Consider the following 13,443-nt stretch of genomic DNA (forward strand, 5'->3'; position numbering starts at 1 on the left):
ACAAATAAGAGCATGTCAACGAAAAACAAGAGCCATTTAAAATGACCAAGCCTGAAATAATATCAAGAAACAAAATAAATGATGTGTTATTGGATTGTAACCCATAGTGTAGAGTAAATATCCATGAGTACATTCTGGATAAGTAACTGAATAAATGCATAAATGGGGGAGAGAGAGAGACAACTCTTTCACACAGGGTCACTGCATATATGTTCAGATGTTCTACACTCCAGGAAATAGAGCACAATTCATTCTATTTGAAGTGTGGTTACACTTAGTTACTTCTAAGAGATAGATTATGGAAAGGGAAAAACAGTAATTTTGTAGTAGAGAAATCTGCAAAGGCTACCTTAAATACCTGATGTCCTGTGGTTATTATGTTCCTCTTGAAATAATGTGTTGAGAAGGGCAATTCACTTATGTGGTGTTCTTTCTACAAACTTAGAACTCTAGTCTAAAGGGAAACATCGAACAAACAGAAGTTGAGAATCATTCTACAAAATACCTGATTAGTATCCCTTAATGTAGTTTAAGATCATGGAAAAGAAACTATGATGAAAAATTTTACAGGCCAGAAGAGACTGGGGAGATAATGTGACTACATGAAGTAGGCCTTATCCTGAATGCAAACCTTCAATAGAAAATGGTTATTAATGGAGAAATTGACAATGTCTGTGGTTAACAGTAATGTACCAGTATTGGCTTCTGTATTCTACCATGGTAACTGATAGTGTGTATGGAGGAAACTAGGTAAAAATATATACAGATATTATTTGTACTGTATTCCAACTTTTTTGTAAATCTAAACTGATTCCAAGATTAAAAATGTTTACTTAAAAAAAATTAACAACTTTTTGTGTTATGAACATAAAAGCTTGTGCTAAGCAGTTTTCTTCAGTGAGCAGGTTTTATTTTAATATTGTGATTTTCTCCCTAGTCATGTAATATTTTTAATACTATAAAAGGACGTGTATAATGATACAAATAAGTATTTGTATATTTTGAAGGGGCAAAGTTAATAATTTAGCATAGTGTTACATAGGATCTAGTTGTGGCTGTTGTGTTGTCAGAATCCTAATTCTTATAAGTTGTATTGATTATGTACTTCATCAAAATATAGTATTTTTGATGTTTAAAATTTAGTGTTATTACTAATTAAGGCACCAAATAAAAATTAATCTAATAGAAAAAAATATTTAAAATAAAATATCTGTTACTAACTGTGAAAATATAAACAGATTTGTTGTCTTTTTTTTTTTCCTCTAGATTTATTATCCAGGATAGATTTGGATGAACTAATGAAAAAAGATGAACCACCTCTTGATTTTCCTGATACCCTGGAAGGATTTGAATATGCTTTTAATGAAAGTAAGTAATGTGTGCTATGTGCAGGATTTACTTAAAAATGATAATGTGTCATAGAACAGAAATTATTTGATACTTTGGTTTCTGGCTAGAATGCTTTTGAGAAATAATGATGTATCCTTTCCTAGTGAAATTCCTTATTCAAGCAATATGCTCTCACATGCATGTACCCTGTGCATATTACCTTTGCACATACTTAAACATTTGCACACGTGTATGCCTTTTATACATAGACACCTAGAACACATTTGTACTTGTGCACACACCTACTTTTTATTTTTTAAATATTCTTAATATTCTTGTATAATGATAGACTCACAGGGCAGCAAAGATGTTGCATTTCGAAGAAAGGATGTCACTTTTAAGGGTGTTATTTTTAACATAGTACAATTCACTTTTGAATTCAGGATTAATGAATATATTTTGAAGGAGGTGTGGATTTGAAAACAGGAAACTGGGTCTTGATATTAACTCCAATAAGAGCAATGTTAACTTCATACATTTATCAACTTATTTTTCAGTTTATAATGACATAAGTTCTTTTGAAAGCTTTGAAATGAAACTTTCTTTTCCTGATTTAAGAAACTTCTAAAGTTTTCTAAGGAATTTTAAAGTTCTTAGTTGGATAAAAGAAGAATTTGGATACAAAATTTATGGTAACAACAATAGAAACAAAGAAAACACACCAAAACTCAGAACAAAAGACAACACACACACCAATTGTAGCAAAATATTTTTTAAAACCACATTAAAACTATACATTGTTCTTTCAAATCACCTGCCATTTTATTTACTCCTTATGTTTAAAATTCCCATTTAATCATTTTCCAGTTATTATAATTGTAAAAGATCCAGCTCTAATGTCCCTGGATATTAAAAGAATGATATGTATAAAGACTTTTTGTTTTTCGCCCTTTCCCTGGGACTGGTGCAGTTTTATAAGGAAGCACACTTTTTTATCACAAAAATATTGATAGGTAGGTAGGTAGATAGATACGTACGAAGGACTCAGTGACAGATCATCTGAGTTTGAATCTTTCTTCGATGGGACATGATATGTTATGAACTCTTAGGACATGCTAGAAAGAATGTTGAATCCTTTCAAGTCAATAATGATCTAGCTTGAGTCTAAGACTCCACCACAAATCTGGAGAACGATTTTGAGCACTACTCCTAATTTGGGTATATATGAAGCTGCAACTATGTTCGAGGACTCTATTCAAGTGCTATATGTCAGACCATTGACACTCATTAGAGAAATTTTCCAAACCTTGACATTTTCAAATACATCTATAATATAATTGACCCAAGTATTTTTTTTCTGGACAAAAATGGTTTTGTTCTTTACCTCTTTACCAAATTATTATTTTTTTTTTTTTCCTGGAAGAATCTACGTTGTTTCTCTACCATCCTATCATGTTTTTTTTTTTTTAAATTTTTATAGCAGTTTATTTTTACATCATTTTGTACATTTTTTCCCATCTCAATTGTAATCCCTGCGGGTTTCCTATCACCAAGTCACCCATGTGCCATTACCATAATCCTGTGCACTACCCCCCTCCCCCGTTTTTGATCCCATTCCCCACTCCACCCCCATAAAATGTCTCTGGTATATGGTTGTTCATTATTCTTGTTATTTTCTCGCCTGGTCCATTATACTCCTGCTATGAGTGAAACTATCCGGTATTTTTCTTTCTCTTTCTGGCTTATCTCACTAAGTATGATTTTTTTCCAGCTCCATCCAAGTTGCTGCAAAAGACATGTGTTTCTCTTTTTTGGTTGCTGAGTAATATTCCATTGTGTATATGTACCACATCTTTTTAATCCAGTCATCTACTTTTGGGCTTTTGGGCTGTTTCCATGTCTTTCCAATTGTAAACAAAGCAGCAGTAAACATGGAGGTGCAGGTATCTTTTTTAATCAGTGTTTTTGTGTCTTTTGGGTAGATACCTAGGAGTGGGATTGCTGGGTCATAGGGAAGCTCCATGTTTAGCAGTTTGAGGAACCTCCAAACAGTTTTCCATAGTGGTTGTACTAGTTTGTATTCCCCAAATTTTCATTTTTAATGCTAGTGGTAGTAGCTATTTTCTTGGGATTTATTTTTCCTGAAGAGTCAAAATCTTTATCAATTCATGAGAATTCTAAGCTGAGAAGACAATTTTTTGCAAGGCAGTTCTTTCTTGAGATGTAGATACAAATATTAGCTAAGTGTTCAACTTTCATATGGCAGTCTTATGGAAAATACATTTTAAATTTTCAGCCTCAGTAATGTCCTGTACCTTTAAAGTTGCTCTTAGTCAAAATCATAGGTTTGCAGAGGCCCTTAATCTACTTCTATTGTTACCTCTGTGCTAAAAATAGAAACACAATCTTACAATTTGCTCGGCATACTTTATTTATAAACAGTGTTATTGTTATCCATTGTAGTATCCTATGTTGAGAATATGAAAGAATTTAAAAAGATTAACCCTTATTTTATACATTATGATTATCCATTTATATGTGGTAAAATTGATTCATAAAAGTAGGGAAGCTATTTTACTTGGAATGGTGTATTTCCTGAATTCATCACAAGTTTCATAACTTTCCTTTAAAGTTTTTATCTACTCCTGCATACCCTCACTGGATGTAAATCAAACATTAATTACATTTAGCTTGATCATACATTCTACTGCCTTAAACCCTTTCTTATGCCTTACTACACATTAGAAAAGATCTAATTCCACAAATTTAGTCCTACTATTTGATCCCAACATGGCCTCCAATGTTATATTGTACTATTTGGCTTAATAATCTTATATTTTTAATTTGGATTGTTTCAACTTGCTGTCATTTTTCATTATTTTGTTTATATTGTGGAATGGTGGTGATGTTTGCATGAAAACAAATGACCTGTGGTCTGTTTCTCTCCTGATCATCAGGGGAAAACTCCAAGGAAAGAAAGAAGACACATGGTTTGATTATTTTTCCTTGTAAACATGCTGCTAATTTAATCTGTTAGTGAATATAAACTAATATTTGCTATGAAGTGAGTCTTTTTCCATGGAATACTTTGAGTGGGATGACTGATTTGGCATTTTACTTATAGTAAACTTATCTGTGGATAGGTGAAGTATGCTTTTCTGAAGAATATCACATAAGCAATGCAGCTCTTTGGTGTACAAAAGAGTAAAGAGTATTTCTAAATCAAAAGTTTCACCGATGTGTGAGGTTCCTTTATGTCCATGCCTCACTTAGATACCTCTCTGTCTCTGGACTAGAGGTTGTTGCTCAGTGGAAGGGTCACAGAAGAAATGCCCTGGTCTTTTTCAGATCTTTTCTGCTTTGCTGACCTCTTGATTGCTTATACCACAGAACTCATTAGCAAAGTTATTCCTAATTATTAGTCATATCTATGAAGCCAGTGAGTCTAACTTGAGAGTCCAAGCCTGTATAGACTGTCTCTTTCCAGTATCCGTTTGAAATATTACCTGTACTGCAGGGCCTACTTAAAAAATTTCACTGAAACCTTCTCATGCTATTCTAGCCTATATGTTTTGAAAGTCATTTGGACTTTGCTGTCTGTGTGAATTGCCTCACCAGTTAATTAGGTTGTTGACTTCACTCTTGTTTAACTTCCTAAACAATTGCTTGATTTTTAATATTCATGCTTTTACTCCATGGATAGCCTCTAAGTTTAAAAAATGAGACCATGTTCATGACTACATCTAGGAAAGACCTTATATATTATAGGATTTCTAATATAGTTAATTTGCTTTAGAATACACACATGAAAATGGAAAAACTTTACATTTGAGAACTTGATGCCATCCTTTTTATACTAATGTGTTTGCATCATTTTGATAATTAAAGAAAAAATTTAATGGTGGAAAAACTTTTGAGTCAATTATTTTAAAATTTTATCAGATATTATTTATTGTACTTTCACTTTATTATAAATGGACACTGACTTGTAGTAATATTGTCTGTTTATTTTCTAGAGGGGCAGTTAAGGCACATAAAAACTGGGGAACCATTTGTTTTTAACTACCGGGAAGACTTGCACAGATGGAACCAGAAAAGATATGAAGCTCTAGGAGAGGTATGGTCAAATATACTCCTTTAACCTCTCCCCCCTCACCCCCGCACCCCTTCAGTTTTAAATAGAATAAAGGTTTTGAAGCTGAAACAGTTTACACACTCTTTCTACAAAAGTGATTTGAAAAGGTTCATGCATTTTTGTTTATTTTTTTTTAATGGTTATATTAGAAACATAATTCTGTGTTAAAGTTTGTTTTATCCAAATAATCTTTCCCATAGCCATAGGAAAAAAAATTCATACCAAATTTTAATTTTATTTGTTTAAATGTTTTGAGAGGTGGACTTCTCTGTCAAGAAGAGTTATTGAAGTGCTTATCCAAAAATAAAGAAAATAGAATTTAAGGTTTCTTAATTATGTGAGGTGGTTAACTGTTTATCTTGATCTTTGTGAACATTTTACAGTGGATATGTATATTAAATCATCACATTGTACACTTTAAATATATACATTTGTCAATTATTCTTCAGTAAATAGCAGTTTCTATAATGAAGATTAGTATTTGGCTAATAGTTTAGATCTAACCTACTTTCTTTTGATTTGGTAAAAGTTAAGGTCTTGTGAACATGGGGTATCTCACATGGTACCACTGGTAGATATCTTTGAAAAGTCATTTGTGAATCAGGGGAATGTTTTGTTTGCTACAGCTAAAACTTACTTATTTTGTGTCATAGTGATTGTTTTTAATAAAATACATATGGACAAATTTCTTTAGTGTGACAGTTTGATAACTATCTTAAGGAAAAGTCACAAATTCTATATTTCTTGTTGATTCTTCGATAAAATGGTAAAAATTACCTGGTTAAACACTAACAGCAAAATATGTGAAGCTTAGTTTTTTCTGGATACTGTTTTCCTTGGATCTGTTACATTTCTGCAGGTTTCTGAGCAAAGACATTGGCACCTGCTTTGGACGCTTTTCCAGGATATTTGTACAGGAAACAGTCTTGGAAAAAGAGGTTTTATCTTCCTCCAAGACTGAGGGCAGATCTGTTTGCTGTCTGAGGTACTAACATTCCTCTCTGTCCCTACTGGTGACAAAGGATGACCAGATTTTTGGCAACATCTGTATAAGACAGAATTTACTAAGTTTGAAGTTTTGCAACTTGAAGCAGTTGCACTGTGCTCTATCCTTGGCCTCTCCTCATTATCTCTTTGGAATTTGAGGATAAGAGAAACAGATGTAAGCATGCGCTCATGCTGCCTGCTGTGTTCTGTGCCTGTCTTTGACTCGGGAAGAGTAGTATCTTCTGGACAGGGAACTATAGGATGCAAACTTGTTAGCTTGCAATTAGGCTAAAATTTTAGGGCCTTCCCAGTTCTTGACATTGTTCTCCAGCATTAATAGCTTAACTATATTTAATGACCTAAATAATTTCTGCCGCACATAAGAAATGGCCATTTCCACTTGAGTTAATTGTATGCTGTGATATGGTAATATTTTGATAATTACTATATGGCAGTTGGAAAAGACTGGAGTTATTTACTTTTTTAAAATGGGGTTTACATTTTACTGTTTTTCATAAGACATGTCTACTTGTTCATTTGAATAGATGCTACTCTCCTAAATTAGCAAATTTAAGCTTTTGTATAACTTGACAATTCTTGGACAACAAATGAACTTTTGTTAAATTATGATAATAATGTAGTACTCTGTGCTATAAAAAGACTTCTAGTTCCATTAAGTTAGAGCCTATGAAAAGCATCTTACTGTCTTCTTCCCAGTAAAAACACTGAAAACCTTCCTCCTCATCAAAGGACAGGGTGGAGTTCAGAAGTTAGTATAAATTTGAGTTTATTCCTGGGAAGCTTATATTAATAAACAATTTTTGATGTCCTTAATATTGAAGTTTAAAGGAAACAGATTTTGATTTCAGCCAGCAATCTAAACCAAGATTCTGCCTACGTTTTTTTTTTTTTAATTATTGTTTTCCAACTGAATATTGAGTTTTATCTTTAGCTGAGAGCTACTATATGTCTCACAACTGTCAATTTAGTTTATTTCTGACTTCAGGAAATTATTATAGCAGTCATTCAGCAGAATTGTTTTAGGACTTTCTCCTGAAATGCTTTATCATTTCTATATAAATTAAAACTTTTGTGTAAGTAAAATAAAATGTCAGTTTGTTTTTATAATGCATTGCCATAAATACACAAAAAATACTCTTTGCATTTACACAATTATATATTTTTATAGATAAACAAATGCTTTTGCTAATATGTGTGAATATGTGCTAATGAGCCTGCAGATTGATAAATTCTCCAAACTGGGATAGATCTTGTCAGTTTAAGAAAGTGGGAGAGTTGTGTGAAGAGTAATTTTTAATGTTCCTTTTAGAGGGAACATTAACAATACCTTAACAGAGTTAGAAGCATACTTTTCCTTTTGTGTGAGAAAGGAGGGAAATATGCATTTATTTTGGGGGTAAAATACTGTAACTGTTACAGGACAGGGAGAGAGGGACACCCCTGAAGCCCCAAACCTGCCTGCTCTAAGTGAGTTCTGCCATCCTCCGCATCAAGACAAAACATATAAAACTTTAATGAAAAAGGGACTTTAATACAGTGAGTATACAATAGAGAAGACAAAGAATGTAATGTCTAAATCAAGCACCTGAAGCTACCCATCCCCTTGTGGGCAAAAGTCATCCCAGAAGGGATTGGCCCAAAGCAAGGCCTGAAAGCCCGCCGCAACACTAAAGCACCTTCTGGCCGGGACCCATGGAAAAGGGTCAGAAATGGCCAGACAAATCTGGGAGGAAAAGAGCAAAATCAAAATCAATATAAACACTGCCATAGTCACCTCCCTACAGGTATCTCACCCACGTCTGCCTTAACCAGTCCAGGGTCAGGAAATAAGCACGGTTTCTTCATCACATGCTTGCTGCTCCATGTGGTTTCCTCAGGTCTCCTTCTGGCTCTCCATCCTGTGTCCTTTTCTTCTCCTCTGATTCCTTCTCTTCTCTCCTTTTTCTCTGCTCACCTCCACCCTCCCTCTGGGTGGGCCAAGGAACCTGGAACTTCCCCTTTTCTTAGGGACTACCCTGTTATAGGACTGGTAAACTATTAGGTAAGCCTAGGACATCTTATTTTGCTGGAAAGCAAACACTTGAAATTATGTGAAAAGGGCAGAGAAAACAGTCTGAATGGGTGTCTGGCAAAAATAGGAATAATTTGAGGATAAATAAGAATAAGGGTTTTAGCATTATAAAACATATAAAATCATAATTCCATCATATTTTTAAAATATATCTACTATACTGTCACCAAGTGAAAATCACCAAACCTGTCTTCACAAATTGCGAGATATTAAATTGTGCTGTGTAAAGGTCCTAAATTTATGGTTATTAGTACACCAACCCTTCCACAAAATAATTGATTCAGATAAGTAACATCAGTGTGTTCTAGTTTAATGAAGTGAAAGGCTGTGGGGTGATATTTAGATAGTACCTAAGTAATACCTCATGGATTTCTTATAATTGTAAAGAGAAAACTATAGGATTTAAAATAGATCTAGCTGTCAGCACTTAAGTGAACAAAATTAGTATGACGAGTAATAGTCTTCTAACTATCAGCATTAACAGTGGATGTTCTTGTCATATGCTGAATTTAGATTTTTGGGAATTTGGTTCAAAAATAATATAAAACGGGCCCTTCCGGGCGCAGTGGGTTAGAGCACAGCACTAAGAAGCTAAAGCTGCTTCAGCATGAGTTCAATCCCCATCCTGGAGGTGATCCACATGGCGTGGCAGACCTCTTCTGACCCGCTGCTCCTCTCAGCAGTGTACTTCATCAGTCGGCCTGTTCTGCTCCCCATCTGTCTCTGGTGAATCCTCTTACTGCCTCTACACCTCTGTCCTGGGTGCCCATCATCCATTTTGGTTTATATTGTGCTACCATTGAGGAACATGAGGCCGAGGGAACCAGTGCAAATATGATGCATCTATGCTATGATTAATAAAATATTTTCTTTGATTTAGAAATTTTGTGTTGCTACATATACGAAAAAGTAACAAATCAGCTGATTAATTTGAAACTAGGACAAAATTCAATCTCACATCTGTCAGTGACAGTTGAGTCTTTAGTAATCCTGCTGTTGCCAGTCTGAGTTCTTGCCTCCTCTCCTCAGGTCACCTGCATTTTTCAAATCTGACGCCCCTGGGGCTCCTTTGGGTCAGTACTGTATTTTCCCAGCTCTGATGGCACTACTTTTCAGCCAGTTGTAGAAAACAGGATGTCATAGTCCTTTCACTACTCATATTTAATTCATGGCATCTCTTTTTATTTTTCTTAGTGTCACACTTTTCTCCTGCATTGCTGTTAGTTTAGTTTAGGTTTATCCCTTCTCTTAACTGGATCACTGTGATTCAGTAATGGACTGAAATGTGCCCGGCCCCCACATTTCATAGAGTACTAGTCAAGGTTCTTCAGAGAAACAGAACTAGTAGGTCATGTATCTAGAAAACAATACATTTTAAGCAGTTGACTAGTGTGATTGTGGATCAGTCTAAAAGCCGACAGGGAGGTTGTGGATCAGTCTAAAAGCCGACAGGGAGGTTGGCAGAGAAATACACAGTGTCTGTGTGTATTACCGCCTCTTCTTGATTCACGTGTCTGTTCTAGGCTATTTCCATAGCTTGGCTGTGTAAATAATGCTGCTATTAACATAGTAATGCAGGTTTCCTTTCAAATTGGTGTTATTGTGCTCTGTGGATAGATACCTAGGAGTGGAATTGCTGGGTAGGTCCATTTTTAGTCTCTTGTGGAGCCTCCATACTTCCTCCCATAGGGATTGACCAGTCTACATTCCCATCAACAGTGTGGAAGGGCTTCTTTTTCTCCATACCCTTGGTAGAACTTAATTGAAAAACAAATTTTTTTCTAATTGCTCTTTAGAAAATTTTTTTAAAATTTATTTATGTTTACAGAACTGGGGTTACAGGTGAGAGGTGTGGCGAGTGAGAGGATTCACCAGAGACGGAGTGGGGAGCAGAACAGGTAGATATACTGAAATACACTGCTGAGGGGAGCAGCGGGTGGGTCAGGAGAGGTCTGCGGCTCTATGTGGATCAGCTCCCTGGCTGGGAATCAAACTCATATTGCAGTGGCTTCAGAGAGCTTCATAATGAGGTGCTTTAACCCGTTGTGCCACCAGGGAGAGCCAAAAAAAACAGATTTTTTAATGGTAATTAAAAAACAGAGTACAAAGTCTTACTGATTCAGGCCTGATTAATTAACTCTTTCCTATAAACTAGGCCATTAGCTTCTGGAGTGATGGAATCAAGTTCCCTTTCATTTATTGCGTTCAGGAATTTTTCAAATGTGTACTTCACATAGTGGTACTCAATAAATATTCACGGAATGAATGGAAATGACTTTTCTTTTTGACTTTAAGAAAAACAACTTACATTACAGTGTGAGTGGCTGACAATCACTAATCACAATCCAACATAGCCTTGAGTATGGTTAACGTGTACCTTTTGCTCAGAACTCATGGGTGATTCTGATATTACCTATGGTTTAGGCTTTTTCTTTTTTCATTTCTATCCTTTTAGGTTTCCCACAAAGAGAATATCTTAACCACTAAGTTATCCTTTGTATGAAAATACTCCATTGTCTGTTATAAAGTAGAATTCTAGACAAAGAGTGGCCAAAAAACTTGTGGCTTTTTACCCATTGCACTGTCCCACCTCAAATACTTTTCAAGATTACCATTATTTCTCATTTCTAATCCTCTGCACAGATCCTTTTTTTTTTTTTTTTTTGCTAGTTGGTTGTACATATAATTTGGGAGAGGAAAAAAATTAAAGAACATTTGATAAGACAAGTTTTTCCTGTCTGTATGTAAAAAGAGTAAAGCTAACTAGTAGTCCTTTTGAAAGCCTTTTAAAAAATTCCCTTTCACTAAGTCACAATAGCTTGACAGTTAATTCTCTCTTCACTTTCACAGTAGCCAGTTGAAAAAAATAAACGATAGCCATGATGCAGCTGTGAGAGAAAACTAAGAAACAACAACAACAAAATACAAATACGACTGTCCCCTCCCCCAAGAAAAGTCCTATTTCCTTTGTGAGTAACATTATGGATAGAGATAAAAGAGCTTCTAATTTTGTTGATAGGATTAATGGGAGTTGCATTTAGCATTAAAATATATAATTATTCCTTCCTTTAGATAACATTGAAAGACCACTGTATTCTTTTTGACTGGTAGAAAGGCAGGATAATTGAAAAAATACACAATTTTTCAATGTAAGCCTGCTTGGCTGGATAGAAGAATAAATAAATAAAATATCATATCTATGATATGAAAATCTAGATCATTTAATAACTACAGTTAGAGTTGTTTTTAGCTTAATAGCCAGTGGTGATAATACAGCTGTATGAGTTGATTAGAAATAAGTTCATGATTATTTCTGAGACTGAATCTTTTAACAAACTGAAAATAAGCAGTTATACACATACATACACTTATGTGCACATTTCGAGAAAAGACATATTCACCCCATAAAAGATTTCTAGTTTTTTAAAATTATTATTTATAGACTTAGTGAGAGAGCAGTTGTGTCAGCTACAGTAGGCAATTAAAACTTGGGTATGATTTTCAAATGAGAATCCACCTGACCTATGATGTGTTCTTGGTTATAGTCCTGCATAACCTTGACAGATAATTCACCTTGCAGAAACATTTGCTACGATTTGTGCCATTGCTTCCTGTTATAAGCCATATGTGTGCTGTGTAGAGTAACATACTACACAGACAAGGCTTCAGTTGCTGATGTGGGTTTCCATTCTTCCATGCTCACAGATTGAAGATTGTGTGTTAAAGCTGAGTGCTTTATGAGAAGAGTAGACGTAGGTTGAAGTTGCTTGTTTTTTCATGATGTCAAATTTTATAGAAAAAGAATGCATGCACATTACTTACCTGTATTAGTTTTGCATTTAAAAAAATATTTTAGATTTGGATTTTGCCCATTATTAAAAGGTGTGTCTGAAGCAGTTTTATATACAGAGTGTCATATATGCTTAGCTCTTGAGAATCCACGCTGTCTTATAAATAGGCAATACAAACATTAAATGTCAGTTTTAACTCTGCATCCTCCTTTTGCTCACTCTGATCCTTTACACATGTAACTTGTTTGATTTGAATGTGATGGTAAAGGGTATGTATGTGTGTAGTGTGATTGAGGAGTGGATATATTTGTATAAGCTTTGTGTATTTTGAGAGTATTCTGTTTTTTTTTAAATTTTTATCTATTTTTTAATATTAATTTTTATTTGGTAATTTCTATTTATTATTATACCCCACAAGTACTGGGGGGTAGGCTAGAGCTTCAGGGGCCGAGAGCATTCACCAAAGCCAGAGTGGGGAGCAAAACAGCAACTATGGAGAGCAGCGGAATAGACAGAAGAGTTCTGCTGCACCGTATGTGGATTAGCTCCTTGGCTGGGGATCAAACTCAAGCCATAGTGGTGATAGCCCTAAGACTTAACCCCTAGGCCATCAGGGACACCTGATAGAATTTTATTAATCACTGCAGTTAGTTACCCAAGCAATCATAGTTTACAACCTAGGTTTTAAACTAAATATGTAATGTGCATAAATAATTCTAATGAAAGCAACAACAAAAAATGCCTAGCTTTTCATTTCTCTTTCATTCGATTTTGATGTGTATAGCTATTTTAAGTATATATACATACCTTTATTGGGAAAGGGAATAGTGATCCCTGGCACAATCTCCTTCTCTGATTCTAGGTTTTTCTAAGTAATTGCTATTCTATTTGAACATATTTTTGGTTAAAAAAAACTCCAAGGCATTTAAATAAAAACTTAACTATTAGACATTAGATTATCTTATACAACTTGATTATACAGTAGATGGTCTAACTGGTTGCTTACTAAATGAATGGCTGATTCATGATGAATGTAGTGGCTAGCTAAAGACAATTTCTTTTTTTTTTATTTTAAAGTTTATTTTTACATCATTTTGTACATTTTTTTT

General features: G+C 34.5%; 1 protein-coding gene across 1 annotated transcript in view; it reads left to right on the forward strand.

Moving 5' to 3' along the window:
* The window catches only part of FAM172A (family with sequence similarity 172, member A), a 364,503-nt gene that overhangs the window by 40,012 nt on the left and 311,048 nt on the right, over positions 1-13,443 (forward strand). The window contains exons 3-4 of the mRNA XM_004678134.2: positions 1,267-1,368; positions 5,346-5,446. Coding sequence (XP_004678191.1) covers positions 1,267-1,368; positions 5,346-5,446 — 203 coding nt within the window. The remainder of the gene's footprint in view (positions 1-1,266; positions 1,369-5,345; positions 5,447-13,443) is intronic.

The sequence above is a fragment of the Condylura cristata genome, unplaced genomic scaffold (assembly GCF_000260355.1).
Source record: "Condylura cristata isolate star-nosed mole 26May11 unplaced genomic scaffold, ConCri1.0 scaffold00007, whole genome shotgun sequence".
In the NCBI taxonomy this organism is placed as follows: Eukaryota; Metazoa; Chordata; class Mammalia; order Eulipotyphla; family Talpidae; genus Condylura; species Condylura cristata.